The sequence below is a fragment of the Anastrepha ludens genome, chromosome 2 (genome assembly GCF_028408465.1).
Source record: "Anastrepha ludens isolate Willacy chromosome 2, idAnaLude1.1, whole genome shotgun sequence".
Taxonomy (NCBI): Eukaryota; Metazoa; Arthropoda; class Insecta; order Diptera; family Tephritidae; genus Anastrepha; species Anastrepha ludens.
In genome coordinates this window covers 32,449,188-32,473,251 of record NC_071498.1, presented here as the reverse complement: position 1 = coordinate 32,473,251, position 24,064 = coordinate 32,449,188, and the positions used below count along the sequence as shown (strand labels likewise).

At 33.6% G+C, this 24,064-nt stretch overlaps 1 protein-coding gene across 3 annotated transcripts in view; it reads left to right on the top strand.

Annotated features, from left to right (window-relative positions):
- LOC128867978 (cyclin G) overlaps window positions 1-21,019 on the top strand; it is a 45,504-nt gene extending 24,485 nt beyond the window's left edge. For 2 of the 3 annotated variants that reach the window (XM_054109648.1, XM_054109656.1), the window contains exons 2-6: window positions 11,700-12,820; window positions 13,830-14,084; window positions 14,460-14,834; window positions 14,944-15,161; window positions 20,085-21,019. In XM_054109648.1, the coding sequence (XP_053965623.1) occupies window positions 11,720-12,820; window positions 13,830-14,084; window positions 14,460-14,834; window positions 14,944-15,161; window positions 20,085-20,160 (2,025 nt within the window). In that variant the 5' untranslated portion in view covers window positions 11,700-11,719 and the 3' untranslated portion in view covers window positions 20,161-21,019. The remainder of the gene's footprint in view (window positions 1-11,699; window positions 12,821-13,829; window positions 14,085-14,459; window positions 14,835-14,943; window positions 15,162-20,084) is intronic. The other variant, XM_054109662.1, reaches the window with a different exon arrangement.
- The last annotated feature ends 3,045 nt before the right edge of the window (window positions 21,020-24,064 follow it).

Sequence of the window (24,064 nt, the reverse complement as noted above, 5' to 3'; positions counted from 1 at the left end):
AGAAAAAAATACGCGTGTTAGTCGTTAGACGAAGCGGCAAAACATTTGCCCACTTCTTACTTGTTGGTCGGTTTGTCTTTCTGTCATGGCTGGGCATGTCTTGTGATTTTTTCTCCATCAGTCATTCACGTATTTTCGTTAGCCAAGTTTGCCATATTTAATCGTTGGTGTTTTTTCCTTTCGTACTGGGTATTTTGTTTTTGTTCGCCGTTTTTTTTCGTTAGACTTCAGCTTTGTTAAGTGCTTTACACCGTTACATTTGAAGACTTTCTATGCTTTAATTTTGACTGGTTTTGCTTCTTTAAATTTTGCTGCTTTCGTCTTCTCCTCGTTTTTATTAGCTTCCAAGTATAATTACCGTTATTTAAAGTTCAAAGTTTCAAGGCGAGGGTATAGCATGGAGAAGGTGTATATTTTATGTTGCTTAACATTTTCTTTCTTCATCTTTAATTCGCTAGTTTTTGTCCAGTACTTTTCCACTGAGCTACCACACTGAAATAGTGGGTACATACTCGTACTTGTTTTTTTTTTTTGTTTCTTTTTGCCTTTATTCTTATTTTTCGACAATAGAGATTTTGGCTGTTCTAGCGAATTCTGGTTTGTGAGTTATCACGCTCAAGTGGTTCTCCAAAATGTATGTATGTATGTATCTTTTCTTCAGTATTGTATTCACCACACTTCTACATTTTCGAGATTATCGCTTGAATTTTGTCAGGCCAGTGTTGTGAAGTGTTCCCTGGAGGAAAGTTGTTTCTTTTTAATTACTGACGTGTTTGCTTTTATTTATTTTTTCGTAATTACAAAGTAAGTAGCGCACTAATTCTATTTTTTTCCTGGGGTCTGAGATAATGTGTTTTTTTTTTGCATTTTGACAATTATTTGTGATGGTGATTGGTGATGTTTCGAATGACCTCAAACAATTTGAATTTGTTTTCAACACTTTATTTTTTTACTTCTATTATTATTTATATTTTTCTATTTTTATTTATATTTATATTTTTTTCAAACTATTTGCCCCATTCTGATTACACATACAATTGTGTATGCACAGATTAAATTTATCTTCAGCACAAAAAATCTATGTTTTTTTATCTGCACCTAGTGCGGCTTAGGATAAAGCAGCGTAGTTCTATCTTTTTTCCATATTTAACAAATGCAACCGCAGTGCATACTGAATACTGAATCCTATCATATGTAGATAAACTGAAAGAAATCATCAAAACTGTCTGACCACTCAGACACGGGTCGCTCATTTTCAATTAGTAATGGCATTGAAAGTCGTTCCGTTCATTGTAGATTAATTCGTTACGGTCGTAAGGAGCGTGTTCTTCTTATCACCCGCTGCCCTCACATGACATTCAATCACTAATCGTTTATCGTTAGTACGAGTAAACAAAGTCAAAGGCTATGCATTATAAAGTCCAAGCACAATTTGCTAATTTCTGCTCTTCTTCTTTGCCAACGATTGTTGTCATAAAGATGTGTGTTAATGTTGTTCCGTAATACAACAGATAGTTGGTAACGCGATTGGCCAGTACATACATGTTAAGCTGTCTAAAAGTACACCGCTTTACCGTCCACATATGATGGCTAGAATTTGGAATTTTTCGCTAAGGCTTATTATGCACATAATAATATTTGGCTGATCATTCCCACCAACGAATTTAGTTTCTGGCAATGCTCTGTGTGTCTTCCCCATTGAAAATTTACAACATATAGTACAAATAAATATACTTGTTTCCGAAATATGTTGTGAATTTTAATTTAATTGGCTATTAGTGGGCTGGCCTTGAAATTTGTTTTCTGTTTTTTGCTTTTTTGTGTACACTTTTATTTTAATTTTTTGTTCAATTTTTTTTATTCGAAATTCCCCTTAGTCACTTTCGGTTATATATGTACATATGTATGCACATATTTGTTTTGTTTTTGCTTCCTGCAGTTCAAGATCGCGAAGTACAAGATGTTGAAGCGGTAGTTCGAAATCGAGTTTCTTTGTTTAGCAAAGCATAACTTCAATAACTTATGATTCAACTACATAAATACATAAATATATACACTCAATTTTATTTCCATGCAAACGCACAAAATGACGCGTTTTCGTGTGAATTTCTGTAAAACCACCTGCTTATTCATGGCAATGGGCATAACAAATTACTTATTTGTAGTGTATTACAAAAATAAAAGCATCGTGTTGGTAATCGAAAATCGAAATCACGTTTGAATGCAGCCGTTTGCACTGCTTAACCTTTGTTTTTCAAAGTCACTGTACTCCATATGCTGGTTGTTGCACTTTCGGCACACGCATTGAAACATAATATTCAACCTTGTTTTTGTTTTGATGTGCTGATAATTTTAAAAATTATACAACAAATAAATGTTAATTATTTTTTAGTCTGTTGAGCATTGGAACTTTGTTATGGTTTCTTTTTAACGTTTTAGATTTTTTTTGTCTGTATTTTGTTTTTGTTCACATACAAACATGCTTGATTTCCTATTAAGCTTTCGGCAGCTTTAATTACTTCTACTTTTATGCATTTAATGCGCTGTTAAAAACATACATAATCTGGTTTGTGTTGCAAAATAAACGTATTGCGTCTTTAGCAAATTATTTTCGAAGCGCATGTGTATACATACATATATTTAAATTAACTTTGTACTTGAGTAGACATATGTACGTATGTATTGTATGCATATGCATTCGCTGCAGTTTGTCGGCTACTTGTACTTGTTCGCGCTCGGCTATAAATACACAACAGAATGCTGAATGGGATAGGTAAATTCATATTTATATACTCACATAAATATATTTACTTATGCATATTCATTTCTTTGCCCACTTACGTACATATGTATGTATGTGCAAATCTGTAGACCTGTGACTGCAGTACCTACCTGAATTAAGCAGTTCCGCTGTTATCTGGATCTTTCACAGAATGATTCAAAATTGTAATTACAATTTCTTAACTTGGATCTATTAATTATTTATAAAAATATTAGATTCCAACCATGAAAAAGCTCCTCATAAAAATATCTGCCGTTCGAAGTCGGCTTGAAACTGTAGGCCCCCCCCCCCCATTTGTGGAACAACATCAAGACGCACACCACAAATAGGAGGAGGAGCTCAGCCAAACACCTAACAGAAGTGTACGCGCCAATTATTATTTTTTTTTTTTTTATTAGATTCCAACATTTTAGTACTTGACATGTGGAAATTGTAATTCGATTTTATTACTTTAAATTATTATGTCGAAAGCGCAGAGATATACATACAGTGGTGGTCACGATTTTAGCACACTATAATGCAGTAACATTCATTTTGCGTTTATTGCTTATATTCAAATAATCTAGCGGCAATATTTATCCCTGGCGGGTCTTTGTAGAAAGGAGAAAGAGAGGCCTTATAATCAGAACCTTGTTTTTTTCTCCTTACTTATTGAAACTGGTTTAAATACAAGCACCCTATAATAATGGAGGACACGAATTTCATTTATTTTCAAAGAACAACACATTAGTGAAAGAAAAACTTAATATTTAGGTGGATATCCACCACTCTTGAGAACAGCATCGCATCGGCGTGGTAGACTTTCCACTAGGGCAGCACATCTCGTCTGGGGTATTCCATACCAAGCAGTCTTAATCTCCGACCACAAATCGTTCAAATTCCTCGGTTTCACGGCTCGAATATGCTTCTCGACATCATTCCATAAATTCTCAATTGGATTGAGATCCGGTGATTGAGCTGGCCACTTCAAAACACTAATTTTGTGATCCTCCAAGCAACTCTTCACCAATCGTGAAGTGTGCTTAGGATCATTTTTATGCATGAAACGTCCATATTAAGGGCATATTTTCCTCCGCATAAGGAATCATGACATCAGTTAGTATGTTTTTGTAAACATATTGATCCATACGCGAATCTATTTTGTGTATGGGTCCAATACCTCGCCAGGAAAATGATGCCCAAACCATGACGCTCCCACCACCATACTTCACCGTTTTTAATGTGTAGCGAGGATCATGTTCCTTATTTTGCGGTCTCCAAACATATTGTTTCCCGTCATATCCGAGACGACAGAACTTCGATTCATCGCTCCATAAAATATTTTTCCAGAAATTTATTGGTTTATGGATATGTTCCCTTGCAAAGTTCAGCCTGGCCTCCAAATTTTTTTTTGACACCAAAGGTTTGTGTTGAGCTATGCACCCACGCAACCCGTTTTCATTTAAACGCCTTCTAATGGTTTTAGAAGAAACATTTATTCCATATTCCGATAAAACTTGCGATTTTATGGCATTAGAACTCTTAAAAGGGTCTGTTCGCGAGGCTTTGGATATTAGTAAATCCTCCCTAGCTGTTGTCTTTCGGCGTCGTGGGCGTTGTTTTACCTTCTTAAATGTCTTATGGCGCTTAATATGAGCAAGAGCATTATAAATCATTTTGCGTGAACACCTTAGAAGTCGAGATATCTAAGACACAGAGCTCCCAGAAGAATTCATTCGTTGAATTACTTCCCGCTGCGCTTCGGAGCACCAAGAACCTTTCGCCATGTCTAACATATTTTTTTTTCACATTAATTACAATCAACATAATAGCTAAAATATAAAAACTTACCATAAAGTTCAAATACTTAGAAAATATTTAGTGGGAGGAATTATTTATTGATATGTGCTAACTTCGTGTCCAGCTCAAACAAGCAGCTCTTGCACTCAACTGAATTTTAAGAAAAAAATTGCAAAACAAATACTACGGATTATAACGGTTCTTGTTATTTTAATTGTAAACAACACCCAGAGAAAAATATTCGTATTGAATTGTCGAAAAGCAAAGAGGAAAGTGGGACAGTGTCAAGGTTGTGTATAGTGTGCTAAAATCGTGAGCACCACTGTATGTACATATGTATGTAAGGAATAAATTAAGTGTATCTGCAAGCTCATTTACTTGGCTTCCATATGTCGATTGGCATTTTTATATTTGTAGGCGTTTAATAAATGCCTATTTAAATGAAGCTGTTTGAGACCAGTTTTATTTTAGGACAATCTTAAAGAAATGATTTTTTTACATATATTTTCTATTAGCTTTATACAAAACCAGGTTTACCTCACTTTTTAATTAGAAGTTCAACTCTCAATGCCGATAACAAATAAAAATATGTTTATAATAGAACAGGTTCTACTGTATATTCACAGCCTTCTTCTTCTTAATTGGCGCGATAACCGCTTACGCGATTTTGGCCGAGTTTAACAAAGCGCGCCAGTCGTTTCTTTCTCGTGCTAACCGGCGCCAATTGGACACACCAAGTGAAGCCAAGTCCTTCTCCACCTGATCTTTCCAACGCAGAGGAGGCCTTCCTCTTCCTCTACTACCACCAGCTGGTACCGCATCGAATACTTTCAAAGCCGGAGCGTTTGTATCCATTCGGACGACATGACCCAGCCAACGAAGCCGCTGGATCTTTATTCGCTGCGCTATGTCTATGTCGTCGTAAAGCTCATACAGCTCATCGTTCCATCGTCTGCGATATTCGCCGTTGCCAACGTGCAAAGGTCCAAAAATCTTACGCAGAATCTTTCTCTCGAACACTCCAAGCGTCGCTTCATCGGATGTTGCCATCGTCCAAGCTTCTGCGCCATACGTTAGGACGGGCATGATGAGAGTCTTGTAGAGTGTTAGTTTTGTTCGTCGAGAGAGGACTTTACTGCTAAGTTGCCTACTCAGTCCAAAGTAGCACTTGTTGGCAAGAGAGATTCTACGTTGGATTTCAAGGCTGTCATTGTTATCGGTGTTAATGCTGGTTCCTAAATAAACGAAGTCTTTTACAACCTCAAAATTATAACTGTCAACAGTGACGTGAGTGCCGATACGCGAGTGCGCCGACTGTTTGTTTGAAGACAGGAGGTACTTCGTTTTGTCCTCGTTCACCACCAAACCCATTCGCTTTGCCTCTTTATCGAGTTTGGAGAAGGCAGAACTCACAGCGCGGTTGTTAAGGCCGATGATGTCAATATCATCGGCATACGCCAACAATTGTACGCTCTTATAAAATATTGTGCCTGAGCGATTAAGTTCTGCGGCTCGTACGATGCTCTCCAACATCAGGTTAAAGAAGTCACACGACAGCGAGTCACCCTGTCTGAAACCTCGTTTGGTATCAAACGGCTCGGAGAGGTCCTTCCCAATTCTGACGGTGCTGCTGGTGTTGAGCAACGTCATCTTACACAGCCGTATTAGTTTTGCGGGGATACCAAATTCAGACATAGCGGCATACAGGTAACTCCTTTCCGTACTGTCGAATGCAGCTTTGAAGTCGACGAAAAGATGGTGTGTGTCGATTCTCCTTTCATGGGTCTTTTCCAAGATTTGGCGTATTGTGAATATTTGGTCGATGGTAGACTTTCCAGGTCTGAAGCCACACTGATAAGGTCCAATCAGTTGGTTGACGGTGGGCTTCAGCCTTTCACACAATACGCTCGCTAGGACCTTATAGGCGATATTTAGAAGACTAATCCCGCGGTAATTGGCACAAATTGCAGGATCGCCCTTCTTATGGATTGGGCAGAGCACACTTAAATTCCAATCGGCAGGCATGCTTTCACAGCAAAATATATTCACAGCCAGTGCAGCTTAAAATGGTTTACTTATTATTTTAGAACGCGTATTTTTTTGTAAATTTATTGTACATAAACAAAATAATGCCCTGACCTTTTAAAATACCTCCAAAAGGTTAACAAAATTTCAAACTGTTAAATCAGATTTTTTCCAATAACCCTCTAGGAGTTGTCAAGTTTGTTTTTGTTATATTTGTATATATACATATGTACATACATACATACATATTAAACTGGTGTTCTAAACTGTTAACCTACATAGTGTGAGATTTTATTTTCATGAATTTCAAGACCTCAAAGAGAAAGAATTTTAATAAGAAATACATTTGGCAACGCGTTATTTTTCACTCGTCCAATCATGACCAATGATATTTTTTATATGTTAGTTAAATGTTAGTATTCGAAACAACTAACATTTGGCAGACAGGGTTAAAAAAATCTTCAAATTGTTACCTCTTTTTATACCTCCATGCAGCTCCTTTGTTAAATATTTTTCTTCCTGCTGGCATATATTTTTTATTATTCATATAAATTATAGACTTTTTTATAGAAAAAGCAAAACTCACTTCAAAGTGCTGTTCGCTTTAGCTTCAATCAGCATTGGCAATCACTAACTTCCCCTCTTTTTTCTATTTACAAGTTTTTTTTTGCTTGAAATCGACGAGTACTATGCTCGTCGTCTCACGCACTTACTACTCGTGCACGCGTAAGTGTAGAGCCGAGTACGTGCTTTCATTTGCATTTCATGATTTATTTTTATATTTACTTCTAGTTATTTATTCAACCTCGTTTTCTGAGTTTCGAAATTTGGTTTTCTTTTATCTTTAACTTGATGTTAATTTGTGTATTATTGATTGACTTTGTGTATATGCACACATAAATGCGTACAGTCAATTGTCTGCAGACCGCAGATAGCCTAACCAATCGCTCAATCCAATCATTCTTATTTGTGTGTAATTGAATTGTTCGCACAGCAAGCGGTATGCAAACACACAAACATATTTTGTTAAAATGCGGACAAAAGTGCGCAAGAATAAAATAATTAATGAAAAAATGATTGGTGTAAATACAAATAGTGAGTAAACTATGCTGTAGTGCAGATTTCGACATAACTTTCCCCTTTGCACTTATAAGATGGCCGCTGCCAGCGGTTTAGTACCGCTGCTATTCATCTTCATCGTCATAGGTCGCGCACTAGAACAGACTACACATTTCTTTGCTTGCTTATTTTCCACTACTTTGCAACATTTCATTTTCAGTACGTGCCACAATGGAGAACGGAGTATTATGTACATCCAATGCGGTGCAGTAAGTGCATATTCAAGCGCTCCAAATAGCACTTAACGGCTCAATCAACATCACAACCATCAGCTGTGGCCAGCTGGTGCTTGCCGAGCGCTGCTGTTGTGGCTGATGCTGTGCTGCTTTACTGCTGTGCACTATGCCACAACATCCGTTAGATAAATTATAGTTGAATGAATGCGACTGTGAGTGCTATTTGCATTGAATTTCAGTGCATTATTTTCAATTATTCGTTTTTTCCATCTGCACTGTAATTTATGTTATATTTATAAACTAAAATATTTTTGTAATGATTTTTTTTTGTATTAAACATGATGATTGCTGCTCTTCTTTGTAGCATATGCTGCCTTAGTATATCACGTTGAACACAAGTTTATTTACTGCTTGTCTGCCAACCACTCGCTAGCCTTGCTAGTCATAACTCAGTCGGTGCACCAGCGACAGCAGTGTCAAGCTTTCTGATGTTCACACCTCTGAACTTTGACATAGCCATATTGTTTCTGCTTTAACGTCTCTGCTGTCTTTTTGAAAATTCAATCTATGATTGGTATTATAATTGTTCAATTATAACATTTTTACGTGCCTTTGGTCGGTCGATAATGTTGTTGTTGTTGTAGCAGCATAAACATTCCCCATACTTACATACGGGGAATGCTGCTGGAGTGACAGTCCTTGGCCGGATATAAATCCGGGTCGTTTCGGTAACGTAGAACCGACTGTCGTGGAAACGGTCGGTCGATAATAGTTTGCTGCGCTTCTCTCAATAGCACTCTAAACTTTGACAATTCTTATGGAATATTTTCACTCAGAAGTTGCTCAACAAGCAAATTGTACCTACCTTTTTTATTTTGTTCTGAAAATTTTTAAATACTTAAAGAGGCCGATGATTCATTAAAATGAATTTGTTATTGAAAAAAATGAAAAAATGTTGATGAAGAAAAGAAGTTCAATCACTTGCCTCTATGCAAAAAATTGTTTACGTGAAACACTCCCGTCGCCTACACCTACATCCACTTACAACGAAATATATAACCTTGCAAAGTGTATAGTTTTTTTTTTTTAATTAATAAATGTCAACATGTAAATATTTTCAAACAAATATTTATTTTCATTTTCCAAACGTTGTAAAAATAGAATTAGTTTCAAAACAATGGCAGAGGCGAATAATATTTTCTTGCCCACTAAATAAAAATCATTGAAAAAAGTCATTGTGACAAGTGGGGAGGAGGTTCGAAAGTTCTTTTTTTGGTTTGTATAGTTTTTTTTTAGTTTTAAGTTGGGATATGGTTTATTTTTCTTTGAATGAATACAAAGAGAAAGATTTTTTAAAATAAAGTTTGTAATATTTAGGTAATTCAGCTGCCCTCCATTTGCTAGTTCGAGTTTTATCTTTCGGTGTTTGTTGTGTTGATACAATTATATAACTAGAGTAATACATTTTTTTTTGTGTTGGGTTATGCCGTTTTTAAGAAAGCTAGGGTTGGGCTTAGTTATTTTAATTGTGCTAGTTTTAATTATTACTTTAGAAAAATGCGCCCTGTAATTCATTGTACCTAATTAGAAATGCTATATTTTGACCAGTTTTGAGCATTTTTTGGTTTTTTTTACTTTACATAATCTTTTTTTACGCTTCATATATTTTTCTTTTTTTATAATTTTTATTTTTCATAATATTTTTTTTTAATTGTCATAACTTTTGTTTTTATTTTTCATAACTTTTTTTTACATTTCATAGATTTTAAATTTTCATAAGTTTTTTTTTTACTTTCCATAATCTCTTTTTAAGTTTCCTGTTTTTTATTATTTTTTTTTTTCTTTTGCAAAAAGTAATGTTTGGAATTTATTTTGGTTTTGTAGAAAAAAAGTAGTCAACATTGGTGAAAATATCGCTTTTCCAAGTAGGTGTACGCCACTGCATGTCTTTATTAGTAATAATTAATTAACTAGCAACTATTTTTTTGTTTTTAGTTTTTAGGCAGAATGATTTGTCTTTAATCCGCGCTTTAGGATACCAGTGGCATATTTAACTTAGTATAAACATTTTAATGCTTTTACATTTCGTATTTGATTTACAAATATAAATTTTATTAATTAAAATAGCCGTCGAAATTACACTCATTTCAAAGATTCATTTTATTTCAACTCATTTCACACCAATTCAAAAATTCAAGTTTGCTTATAAATTTTTTAATTTCATTTCAAAGACTTTTGCACATTTCAGCTTCACATTTAATTTTATACTATTTACAGAAAATTTAATATTCCTTACTCATTCAAAAATATATATTTTTCATTTATAAAAATTCCATCTTCATTTTTTAAATAATTTACTCCTTTTTTATTGCCTATTTTTTGAAATTTTAATTTAAATTTTTAGTTTCATACACCAACAGCGTTGTTGTACAAAATTCATAACCTAATTTTCCAACCTTTTTTATTAAATTATGAAAAATAATACCCACTATAGTATTAATTATTCCAGCACTTTCCTGATTACATATAAACAAAATCAACAAATTTTTTCCAGCTTTATGAATTTTTTTCATTTTATTGTGTCACTTCCCATCCAATTTATTTCATGAATTAATCACATTATTATTTTTTAAATCATTTTCTCACACGCAGAACGTAAGTTTTAGAGATAAAAAGGATTTTTCAAGTACCGCAAACATTTGTTCGCACAAAAGAGCGTTAACTTTCGAGTGAGAGAAGGAGAGCATCAATTTGACGCATATTTTCTAAAATTTGTACAAGAATCGCCAAAATTCAAGTACACTGTGTTTCACACACAAACAGTAAATTAGAAAAAAAATATATAAAAACATTTTAAAAGCGCAAGTGTTTATTATCGTAAAAAAGCTGCGAGGCTCACATAATAAACCTATTCAGTGCTTTTATTTACTTTAATTCCAATCAAAGTGAATTTTATATTTACTTTGGTGCTAAATTATTAAAGGGACATATTTTATTTTAAAATATTCCACAACCAAAAATCAGTTGAGGGTTTTATTTGTTTGTTGCTTGCAAATTGTCTATTTTCCTCTATCTAAAAAATCGAGGAAAGGAATTGTACGAAGGTCCTTTGAACGCAAAAGTAGTTTAGCAGCAGCATTTTGACTGTTCCCAGCAACTGTTCTCAGTGCACGCACACGCTCGACTACTGTCATTGTGACCGGTGTGTACGACACAAGTAGCAAGTAATAAATTTTATTTTCGGTCGGTAAGAATAACTAAATTGTGCAGCTTTGCATTCACTTGCAAAGCTAATCCACAACCCAAATACACTCAACATCCGGTCACCCCCACAGCGAAGGAGCGAGCAGAAGTCAAATTTCATCTGATTTACTACTACGAAAAGTGGTTTTGTGGCGCAATTTAGTTTCTTCCCTTGGCTTTTCTTTTTTGGGAGAATTTGTATTGTTGCTGCAAACGAATTTTATTTCTCGTCTGCAAAGTGTGGAAATTCGACAGAAAGAAATTTTTAAGCTAGAGATTGAGAGAACCCACTCATAGAAAAGACGAGCAATCGCTTTTGTGGTGCTTCTCGCTGATATCGCCAAATTCACCTACCACAGAAAAGGTAGTGTAAGCTTAAGAATAAATCAAATCAAATTCTCCACTTGTGGCTGAAAATAAAATCAAACAAATTTTTCGTTGGCCTATTACCAAAGCAAGCGGAAAACGCATATTTTTGGGCATTGCAATTTTACAAATAGCAAAAAGAGAACCAATTTATTACGTTAATTTCAATTTCTTAAATCAAACAACAAATATTCAATTCATAAAAATAGGTACTAGGCCAGCCCTCACAATGTCTGTCCCTGTACGCTACTCTGCTGCCGCCAATTACGCCGTCGTTGAAAGTGGTTTGTCAAATACTCTACAAGAAGAAGAGCAATACCACCAATACCAACAGCAACAGCAACAACAACAGCAACATCAACAACAGTTGTATTGCCAGTTTGTCGCCAACGCCAACGTCAACGTGAACGCCAACGCTAATATCATCCATAGCAATAACAACAACAGTTTAGGTTTGGGTGAGTGCAGCAACTACGTTAACGGCTTTGAGGTACAGCAGCAGTTGATGCAGCAGCGGTCATCGATTGCGTCGTCGGTTTCGCCAACAACTGGATTACCCGCCAACAGCAACATCAACATCAGCAACCACCACCGCAACATCGTCATCAACAATAATCAGATTTCAGCTTCAAACATGGACAACTTGAACATAAATAATATCAATGTCCTGCAGGAGAAGGAAGAGCATCTTCATAATATGCATCATGCATCACAATATCAACAACAACAACAACATTTCGATAATCATTTGGCAATGAGCGCTGAAATGTCGACATGCGAGCAATCGGAATTGTCGTCGTCGAGTGGCGTATCGTTGGGCGGTGGAGTGGTAACGGTGGCGGAAGGTACGAATTCAGCTATGTTGGGAGCGTCAACGTCAGCGACGGCGGCGGTGGCAGCGGCGAATGGAAGCGGCAGTGCAGAAATGCACGCCGTGGATGTAGATGTGGATGAGTGGAGGATGTCTGACGAGGGCCGGTATGGGACACCGGGTGCTGCTGGCTTGGAATATCAAAAATATGAGCTAGAACAACAACAACAACAAGAATCACCTGCTAACATGATGAACCAACCAATGGAGTCTTCGCTAATGGACAATGAGAATAGGAATATGAAGAAGAACACCAACGACAATATGAAAAATAACAACAGCAAGAAGAACAACACTGTCAACAGCGATGCCGATAACTCCACTGACGCTCCGAATTCGACAAAGAAGGAGAACGAACTGATTGGTTTATCGTCGGAGGAGTTGTATCGTATGTTGAACGAGTACAATGTGTTGCAGGATAAATACCACACTATATTGTTGCTGCCCAGAGAATCCAAGGTGAGTTTGCGGTTCGATAATTTTGTCAGTAATAGTACAGAAAAAGTAAAAATCATAAAAAAATAAAATAAAAGAACTAAAACACAAAAAAAAAAAAAACTAAAAAGAAGCAAGATAAAAAATAATAAAATAAAAGAAGCTAAAATAAGAAACAATAGAATAAAAGAAGCTAAAATAAAAAACAATAAAACAAAAGAAGCTAACATTAAAAAACAACTAAAATAAAAAAACGAAAATAAAAAAAAAACGAAAATAAAAGAAAAAAACGAAAATAAAAAAAAAAACGAAAATAAAAAAAAAACGAAAATAAAAAAAAAACTAAAAAAAAAACTAAAATAAAAAAAAACTAAAATAATAAAAAAAACTAAAATAATAAAAAAAACTAAAATAAAAAAAAAACGAAAATAAAAAAAACCAAAATAAAGAAAAGTTAAATAAAAAAAGTATAGTAAAAAAAAAACTAAAATAAAAAAAGTAAAATAAACAAAAAAAATTAAAATAAACAATAAAACTAAAATAAACAAAAAAACTAAAATAAAAAAAAAAGTAAAAAAAAAAAACCTAAATTAAAAAAAAAACTTAAATAAAAAACTAAAATTAAAAAACTAAAATTAAAAAATCCTAAAATACGAAAACTAAAACTAAATAAATAAATAAATAAGAAAAACAGTTAAGTAAAAACATTAATAAAAAAATTTAATGATTAAATAAAATAAAAACATTAAATTTAAAACAATAAATTAAAATAAAAACGAAAAAGTAGATTAAAAAATAAATAAAAAAGTAGATTAAAAAATAAATAAAAAAGTAGATTAAAAAATAAATAAAAAAGTAGATTAAAAAAAAAAAAAGTAGATTAAAAAACAAATAAAAAATAAATTAAATATAAAAAAATTAAATAGAAAAGTAGATTAAAAATAAATAAAAAAGTAGATTAAAATAATTAAATGCTGAAATGTTCAATTGCAAGGTATAGAACCTGAAATTACATTTTCTTTATCTCTTACAGCGTGAAGTGACAGCCGGTGGACGTGATGGCTCCGCGTATGTTTTACGTTGCCTTAAAATGTGGTATGAGCTGCCCTCCGATGTATTATTCTTAGCGATGAGCCTTGTGGATCGCTTCCTCGACCGCATGGCCGTGAAGCCGAAGCATATGGCTTGCATGAGTGTCGCATCGTTCTACTTGGCTATCAAGCAGCAGGGATTGAAACCAATACCTGCCGATGAGTTAGCAACTATTTCTCAGGTAAATCTCAGCAAAGTAAGTGTCACGAAAGGTTTGGTTTTTCATTATTTATTCAAAACGAAAGTAATCTAGTTTTTTTGAATGGTAGAATTGGAAAATAACTAAAATAATATAACCCAAAAAAAAAAGTATAGACTTAAAAAAAATGGTAGTTCATTTAACTAACAATGACCTACTGTGCTGTTGTGGGCAGCACAGCGCCGTCGAGTAGCTTGAAAGGATTGTGTTTGTTTTTTCTAATTTTCGAAGCACAAACTTTGGATAAATAAAGAAAACTAACCATTCGGACGCAAACCTTGTATCGTAGTGTAATGAGTAATGACTTTTTATGCAAGTTTATGATTATTCATTTAAATTAATCCATATACGCCAATTTCTCTTGCCCTACAGTGTGGTTGCACTGCCGGTGATTTGGAGCGTATGGCCGATGTTATTGCTAATAAACTGGGTGTCCAAATGGGCACCACACCGGTCACTGCCGTCACCATTCTGCGCGTTTTTTACGCACTTTTCCGTAACTTGGCCAAGAGCATATGCGAGGAATTCTATGAATTCTATCTGCGTATGATCAAATTGGAAGATTTAGAAAATCGTTTGGAGAATTTGCTATGTGATGTTAAAACTACTGTCGTCACGCCATCAACTTTGGCATTGATACTGATGTGTCTACATTTGGATTTCCACATCAAGGCGTCTTACAAACGTCATCGGCCCGAGTTAAAGCCCGTATTTGAGTTTATACTGTCTCTCCAGGAGTATTTGGGTGTAAGTAGAGATTCTGGCATTGCTTGCAAGTAGTTGCATAATTGGATTCAATACGTGTGTATTTACTATATATACTAATTATTTTTCACTTGTTTTCAATTTTCTGTAGATTCCCGATCAGGTATTCACATGCGGCTTCTCCATTGTGTCCGACATTTTGTCGCACTATAATGGCCAGAACAAGCAGCCGTACAAACAACGTCTAGTTTGGAAGTTATCCAGTCGTACACTGAAAGTGCTGCGCCCAACCAATCGTTTTTCAACCGACCTACCCACCATCGATGAAGGCCAAACGATTGCCATGGATGAAGGCTGTTGTCGCTCAAGGTGAGTTTTCTAAAATCTATAACCAGTGCTTTATGGCTTCATAGAAGAAGTTGGTGTGTAGTTTCTAAATGAAAACTTGAACGCAGATTTGTTGCATTGCAAAGCTCTTCATTTTGTGTTCAATTAAATTGCTTTAAATTTTTACTACATCGGTTATGATGAAGCTATTGAGAATTTATAGGTTTTAAAATACAAAGTACAAAAAGATTTTAGGAAAGTAAAGGGTCATCCAAAGTGCGCGTCTAGATCGTGTTTTAAAATAAAGCATGTACAAATATAGATTCTTTCCGACTTCCTATCGCCGTGGCTGAATGGATTGGTGCGTAACTACCATTCGGAAGTGCATAGGTGCGAATCTCCGTGCATGAATATCAAATAATAGGAATCGTTTTTTTTTAATAGCGGTCGTCCCTCGGCAGGCAATGGCAAACCTTCAAGGGTATTTCTGCCATGAAAAAAGGTCCTTATAAAACCATTTGCCGTTCGGAGCAGGCTTAAAACTAGAGGTTCCTCCATTTGTGATGGAACAACATCAAGACGCACACCACAAATAGGAGGAAGAGCTCTGCCAAAACCTAACAAAAGTGTACGAGAATTAAAATTTTCAAAGACTCGCTCATATATTATCGCACTCAGCTCAGCAAACTCGATCCGAATGTTGTGTTTTAGCTCTGAAATCGTTTGTTGCTTATTCAGCATAGACTTTACTTTTCAAAAAATCTTAGTCTGGTCTGCCAGTCTCTTGTCCTGATCTCCACAGAACCAGATTCTTGTACATTTTCCCACCAACCTTTGAATTGTCGACTCGTTTGGAGACTGTTTCCATCAAAAAAAAATCACGAATTTTACGTTATGTTGTTCTTAAAGATGTACCTTTTCCATAATAAGTTTCAATAATTTTGCGTCTTACGCTATCGCTATCTGTCTACTTGAAAAATGTCAAAGATTACATAAAAAAGGTACCGTCACCGTCTAGGAATTACTCACTATTGACATCTAGGCGTAACTTTTGAAAGACTGTTTACAAAAAAACTCTCACTTATTTGCAAATATTTTTCATGTATTATTCCTGCATAAATTCTAGAAGTTTTTGCACATAAACAAGTTCTTAAATCAATCTCTAAAATCTCAGCCACAAATTTACGCACGTACATATATGAGTGTACATATTTTTTCAAGTCTTTGCTTTGCGCATATTGCTGCGATTATATAAATAAACACTGCCTTTAGGAGTGAGTACACATTCGAGAAAAACGTTGTCGAAAAAAAAATCTGTTTACTTTCCAACGTTGTTTATCGACGTTGGCGCGTGTAGATTCGCCTCAACATAAATATAAATATAAATAGTATGTAGGTTCATATATATATTACATACATATGTACGTTCTTTGTAGAGTCTTGCGCCATTTTGTTGGTTTCACTTTGCCACCAACTAGACTTTGTTTATATACATATGTATGTATGTGGCTTTTATGACTCGATTAATAGAGCACTCACTCTTCGAGTGGAATTTATGCTCTTTGTTTTATGGTATTTTGATCTCTCTCGGTCAGTGAGTTTAGTTTTAACCCTCCGTTGGGCACCCGGGTCTGGCCAGACTGGCTTTTCAACTTTGAACGTGAATGTAACATATTTCTGTTATATTTAGCTTTCGACTTGATTTTCCAAGTAGCTTCCTAGAAATTAATTTACTATCGATTTATGGATACGACTTTTAAAAAAGATCCTCGAACAGGACGAAAAAGGTCAGACCCGCGTGTCCAACCGAAGGTTTTAAAAAATGTGCCCAACAGTGGGTTAAGTCTCAATTAAACTCATTATTATGCAATATGTTTGCTCCTTTAACTTATTTTTTATTTTATTTTTTTTTTAATTTTTTAAATTTTAAAAAAATTATTTTGTTTATTCTTTACATTTTTTAATTTAATTTTTTTAATTTGTTTTTAATTTTTTTTTAATTTTTTTTAATTAAGTTAATTGTTATTTTTAAATTTTATTTTATTATATTTTATTATATTTTATTTTACCTAATTTTAATAGTAAATTCATTGACAAATTTCAAATAAATTTATATAATTTTGAATAGTTCAAAAACTCGAAGAGTTCTGTAAAGTCAACAAACATATAACAGGGAGCACAAAATTAATCACCTATCGAAAGATTTATAGTTTTGTCAAATGACACTCGTGAATGAGACAGTTGTAGTATACAAATAGGCAAGCAATGTAGCGCGTAAACGTCAAAATAAAATCTTCCATCTCTCAATGTAATTTTTTTTGGTAAAGAAGTTGTTGTTAAGTTATGATTAATTTTGTGACATTTTCTTTAACATCAAAAATGTCTGAACGGAATCGACGAAACCAAAATTCCACGTAATTAGCCGTTACAGTATCGGCACCATAAACCCCATTCACAATTTCAGCCGCCTGGCCAGCATTTTCGCCTTTATCAAAGAAGAACTAAAATGTACCGAATTTTCTCTTTGTTGATTTCCCGTGCAAACACCCTGTAACTCACAACGGCATGGAACAAATAAAAAACAGTAAAATAATTTTTTTAATGTGAAATGTCAACTTGAGAACGAGCATACATTTTAAATAGTTTGATCGATACTTTACGAGATATCGATCAGTACAGCCAACTGCCGAGAAAATAATGGATTTATTTTTCCCCTAACATATTTGGGTACATATTTATGTCCGCCTTGACGTATGTTGCGTACTGTACGTACATTCATACATACGAATAAGTGTGTTTATGTGTTTCATATGTACAGCTGTGCGAAAACATCCGCTTGTACCCGAACTGCTTATATGCATATGCATATGTGTATGTTTATGTGTTTGTGTTTGTACACATATATTATCTGTGCTTTGTTGTTGGTTCAAAAGCTATTTTTTTTTACAGATAAATATTTTTTCATGTGGTAAACAAGTTGAAGACGTGCAAAAACAAACAAAAACAAAAAAAAAACAACAGGTGCAAATACAACATAAACACAATTGAAAGCGAGATTTTTTAATAAATTTGTTTGCTTTCTTTCGCCTCGACCTATCTTTCGAATCAGTTTTACTGCTGCTGAACCAGCCAAACTTTTTAATGCTTTTAATCACTCTTTTCGAGTTGTTTACCTAAATTTCTTCTATAAATACCCAAAGCGTCATTTACGTAGGCACTTACGTAGAACTTACTTAGTTGCTTGCGTTAGTTAAAAATTGAATAACATGAAAATTATTATCTCAGCGTAGAATGAAGTTCATTGCACTTAAACGAGTCACGTGATATACTTTACCGTTTGCGATTTTCTACTTATTTTTCAAATGCTCATTTTCCGGCCTGCCTTTCAAAGTCTTCATTACCAAACAACTGCCTCCTTATCAACAATTGTTACGCAATTGATGGGTGAATATTGATTGTGAATTTAATGAATAAATATTTGAGGGAGTGAGGAAAAGGGAGTGACTATTAGCGGATATTAGCAGCTTTTCCATGTAGTTGGAAAAATTGATAGCAAATTAGCTTACCTGGAAATTTTTGTATGTACCGCCTACTCTGCACTCGTAATTTGTATGATGATTATTTGACGTAAACGCTAATTAATCTTAGTTTTGATTGAATAAATACTCAGATAAAATTGAAAATTTTGAATGAGAAATACTCTTGCATATATCGACACAAAAAAAGAAAAAATAGATGTATGTGCAAGCTGGCGCAAAATTAATCATCCAATTTTGTTTTTGAATAACTTGTTTTACTAAATTGAAAGAATATATATTTTGAGTGATGGAAATCCTCATTTTGATCTTTACGCGCTCCATGGCTTGTCTGTTTGTATACTGCAGCGGTCTAATTCACGAGTGTCAAATACGATTGACGTAATTTGACTAAGCATTTGCAAAAATTATAAATTTTCCGGTGGGGTGATTAATATTGCGCCACCATGTATATCGCAGAAAGATGAGTAGCCTTGGTTTATAAAAAAAAAGAATAAAAACCTTAATTGCGTTGCTAAGAGGGTGGGAGTAGACCCCACCTTCAAATTTCAATAAAAAAATTTAGTGTTGGTTTTTTATTTTATTTTTATTTATTTTTTATTATTTTTATTCATTCATTTTTTATTATTTTTATTTATTCATTTTTTGTTATTTTTATTTTTTTTTTATATTTTTTTTTTTATATATTTTTTTTTTATTTTTTTTTTTTTTATTTATTCATTATTTTTTTTTTTTGCATTGTTGTTTTGCATTTTTTTATTTGTATTTTTTTTTAATTATTTTTTATGTATTCGTTTTGATTTATTAATTAATTACTTTTTTTATTTTTTTTTTTATATTTTTTTATATTTTTTTATATTGTTTTTTACATTTGTTTTTAATATTTCTTTTTTTACTAAATTTTGGATTTTTATCTTGAATATTGTATAAGAGAAAAAAGCTTGTATAGACATACATTTTAAATAATTCAATCCGGAAAATTCAATGAAATTTGTGCGAGCTTTACTCAAATTTCTTGGTCGACTTCGTTTATTGAGTGTTACAAGAAATTATACAAACATGTTTTGTGTTTGCTTTTTTTTGTTGTATTTTTACTTTTGCTGTTTTTTATTTAATTTTTGTGTTTGTTACTTTACTTTTACTTTTGTTTTTATGTTTTTTTTAATTGTTTTTATTTATTTATTTTTTCTTTTAATTTTTTTTAATTTTTTATTTTTTTTTATTTTTATTTTTTTGTTTTTTCTTATTTCCTTGTTTTTGTTTTTAATCCAACTCAATAATTTTTGTAATTTCAATGCGCAAATACTTTTTTCCATTAATGAGTTTTTGTTGTGTTTTGAAACCATCGAAAAAATTGCTTGAATAATTGAAATAATTTATTATTTAGTTTTTGTTTTCATTTATATAACCTTTTGTATTTTCCTTGCAGAACCGAAAGCATCAGCTCTGAGGAGGAGGAGGACTGGCCAACCTCGCCCATAATTCCGATTTTTGAACAGTGTTAGTAACAACGGTACACACGCATTACAGGATGCGATCAATACATCAGATTTTTGCTTACGAACTCAACAAATAACTGCAGGATATTTGTTTCGGTTAGGCGGTTTGAGTAGAGGAGTATGCCAAAAAAACAAAAATACAAAAAAAAAAATATATAAAAAAATGAAATAAAATAAAAACAAAATAGTTTGCTTCACATGAAGGCGCACAATTGTTGAGCAAATTGCGAACGAAAGCCAACAAAGTGGAGTTGAAGCGCAGCAGTGAGCCCAACACAAATCGTTGAGAGATGACAACAACAACAATAATAACAACAACAACAACATATCCTGCATACCAGCAAGAAACTACCACAACAGCCATTTTGTTTTTATTTGAAATCAAGGAAAAAATATTTAAAAAGCAAACACATGGTTTAAAAATGCGGATGAAGCGAGAGAGTCAACCCGTCAACGTAACAACGTAAGCGAGGAGTGAGCAAAGGTTTAACGAGAAAAACTATCAAAATATTCAATTTTTTAACACTAAAATCCAACTCCCCACTCTGCGATGTGTGTATATTTTGCTATGCATCATAATTACGGAAAATTTAAAATCTTGTTTTTAAATATGTATGTACGTACATAAGGTAAGCGAAAGAAAGGAAGCGAGAAAAAAAATGAATATGGGTTAGTAAGCGGCGCAGTCGTGTGACAGTAGACAGTTAGAAAAGCTCGTATATTGTAGGAAAGATGTTTAATTCTTTTTCAAAACTTAAGGGAAAAACACGAAAGAAAAATAAAAAAGTTTAAAAAACAAAATTCCACAAAAACAAACAAAAAAAAAAAAAAACTAAATAAATGTTGCGGACCAACATACCAAGGATAGATGCAGTTCTGGTACATTTTTCGTTGATTAGTCGAAGTGGTAGCGAGAAACTCCTGGCAGAATAAATTACAATTAATTCACTGCAAACACTTCGAGGAAATTGAGTTTTCAATCAAACAGGTAGAACACCTTTAACAGTTGACAAGCGTGAAATGTGCGCTCTGGAGGCGATTAAAAATCAGGCCGGTCAACGCTTTGAGTGTTTGAGTGCAATCGGTAAAATTTGATTGAACGAGTGCATGGAACGAACGACAGACAGGCACTTAACCATATGCAAAGCTTGATGCGCTTTCTTTGATTGTCTCCAAAACGCACAGACGCATGCGCGGCCAGGTGGCACGTTTGTTAATTGGTATGTGTCCGCTTAGAGCGGCGCAAAGCATTTTTGGTTCGCTCACGCAAATTCAAAAAAAAAAAATATCCAAAAAATGTATAAAGAAAACTAAAGGGTATTAAAACACCCACAAGAAAAAATTTATAAATTTTAATTAAGTAATTACAAGAAAAAAAAAAACAAAGAAAGCAAATTATTGCAATCTACAATCAATATCAGTTCTGTTATGTTCATCTGCTGTTTAATTTTGCTTTTATTATAGTATTTGTTTCTGGTAGTAAAAATAAAACAAACAAAACGAAAAAAAATACAAAAATTAAAATCAAAAATTAAATAATTAAAATAGATAAAAGCACGTATTCAATTAAAGTATACAAATCAAAAAGAAAGTAAATATATCACCGCTACTACTATAACAAGTCAATATTGTAATGTTATCATTGTATACAACAAACATATTACTACAAATTAAATGTGCAGAAATATGCCAAAACTTAAAATTTACCGTTTTATTCCAAATTTCTTTTAGTTCTATTTATAGTCACGCAAAATTTGTAGTAACCAGAAAATTATATGAAAATTTAATTAAAAAAGTACAAAAATATTTTAAAATTAACTTAAAAAAAGGAACAGCAATTTTATTTTTCAATAAAACTATGAAAATACTGAAAATTTTAAATTGATTATGACGCGATAAGTTTAAAGGATAACGAGAGCTGGTTTTAAGAATTTCCAAATTGATGACTGCTGCCAAGTTAAGAAATAATCAACAAAAACCAAACTGAAAAAGGGTTAAAATATGAGCACACCCGTTTCTGGCATAAATTGTGTTGAAGTTTGAGAATATGAAAAAATGTACTGCCTTGTGTTTGTAACAAATCAATTCTACACACCACATTCCGACACAATTCATGCCAGCGACAAGCGAAGTGGAGGCAAAAACTTAGCAGTAAATACAGCAGTAAGCATTTTGATAATTTCGAGACTTTCATTGTAAGTGAATATGCAAGATCATGAAAATATAATGGACAAACAATAATAAAACAAAGTAAATTTTATGTAAACACAAACACGGATTGAAAGTCCATTCAGTTTCTTTTTTTTTTTTTGTTTTTTTTTTTGTAGACAAAAAACCTTTGTTGGCTGTTGGTTACATTTTAAAAGTCATTAGCTTGAATCCAAATAGTCAGCAGCAAGGAAGCATTTCGAAATTTGAAGTGTTTGGTATAAATTCTAATATTTCTCGACTCGAGTCGAGGTGAGGTGTGTAAGTGGCACCGATCCACCACCCCCACTTTGCCTCACACGCAATATTCCATACCTTTTTGTATGCCTATTTCGAAAATATGACATACAATATTGCGCAATTTTTATGTGCCGCAGTCTGCGCACTTTTCGCCTTGGCCGGCTGTTTTTGGTCGTTGCCATAGGCAAGCGGACGCATTGTGGTGCATTACATTTGAGTTGCGCGCTCTGCAGCTGGCGCTCGGAGCCAATGAATTGAGCGAGACAGCAGCGCGAGCGGTCATGTGATGTGAAACGGCGCGTTTGGCGCTAAAAAGTTTCAACTGAATTCATATACCATATTTGACTGAAAAAAGTTAGGATAGTTGAGATATGAAAAAACAATGAGATTTTATTCACAGGCTTAGTGCTAAAATGAAAATAAATTAGCGGCATTCACTTTTCTGCGTTCAACATTTAACGCACTTGCGTAATGGGCTTGTGAGTGCCCTGCACGAATGAAAGATTACAAGATTTGGTCAACCGAAGGGAAATTGTGAGTTCAACTTTGACAAATACGTCTTAGGGGACTTGAGAGCGCAATTGTGTGCACCCATTTCACGCGTATTCTGACGCTCTGCGAATCAGTGGGCAGTGGCTGCATTAATTTGTTTCCTACATTACCAGTACAATCGCAGTTTTCGAAGACCTCTGTTGTGCGCCGGCAAGTCAGCTGATTTCTTAAAATTCTTTGAGAGCTTCTAACGGTTTCCTGTTGGTCACACCATTACATTTCGTGTATATCGTGAATGCCTCTATTTGTATTATCTTCGTTACTTTTACACTCACAAAGCCTGCTTTTGAAACGTGACGCTCGCTCGCATACGTTCTTCTCGAATCAAATTCAATTGAGTGATCTTTTTTTATTTAATTTTTTTGCTACAAACTATTTTTGAAGGCAAAGTATTTTTTAGAATTTCTTTTTTGTTAATAATTTTATTTGCTAATTTTTAAGTATACACACACACATGCACACACACAAACGTAAATAATGCAAGCAAGCAACAAATTGTGACTTTTGAAAATCGTTTAGTTTCGAGTTTTATTATTGACTTAAACAAAAACAACTGGAACGAAGTTGAAGAAGAAGAAGAAAAAGTAAATCTAGCGAAAGCAACCATGTTTTTTTCATAGGTTTATTTTAGAAATTCTTTTGTAAAAAAACAACGTAAATGCGAAATTAACAAAATGTTAACAGCTTTTCCTTCTAATTATTTTTATTATAATAATTATATTATGTTAAATCATTTCTAGGTTATGTTAATCATAATATTTTACTTGAATGAAATTATGATGCATACAAATGGAAAAAAATATACACAAAAGTGGAAACTAGAAAGTATTTGCAAAAAAACAACTTAAATTAAATTATTAGTTAGTTGTACGGTCGCAGAACCTGTTATACATACATACATGCATACATT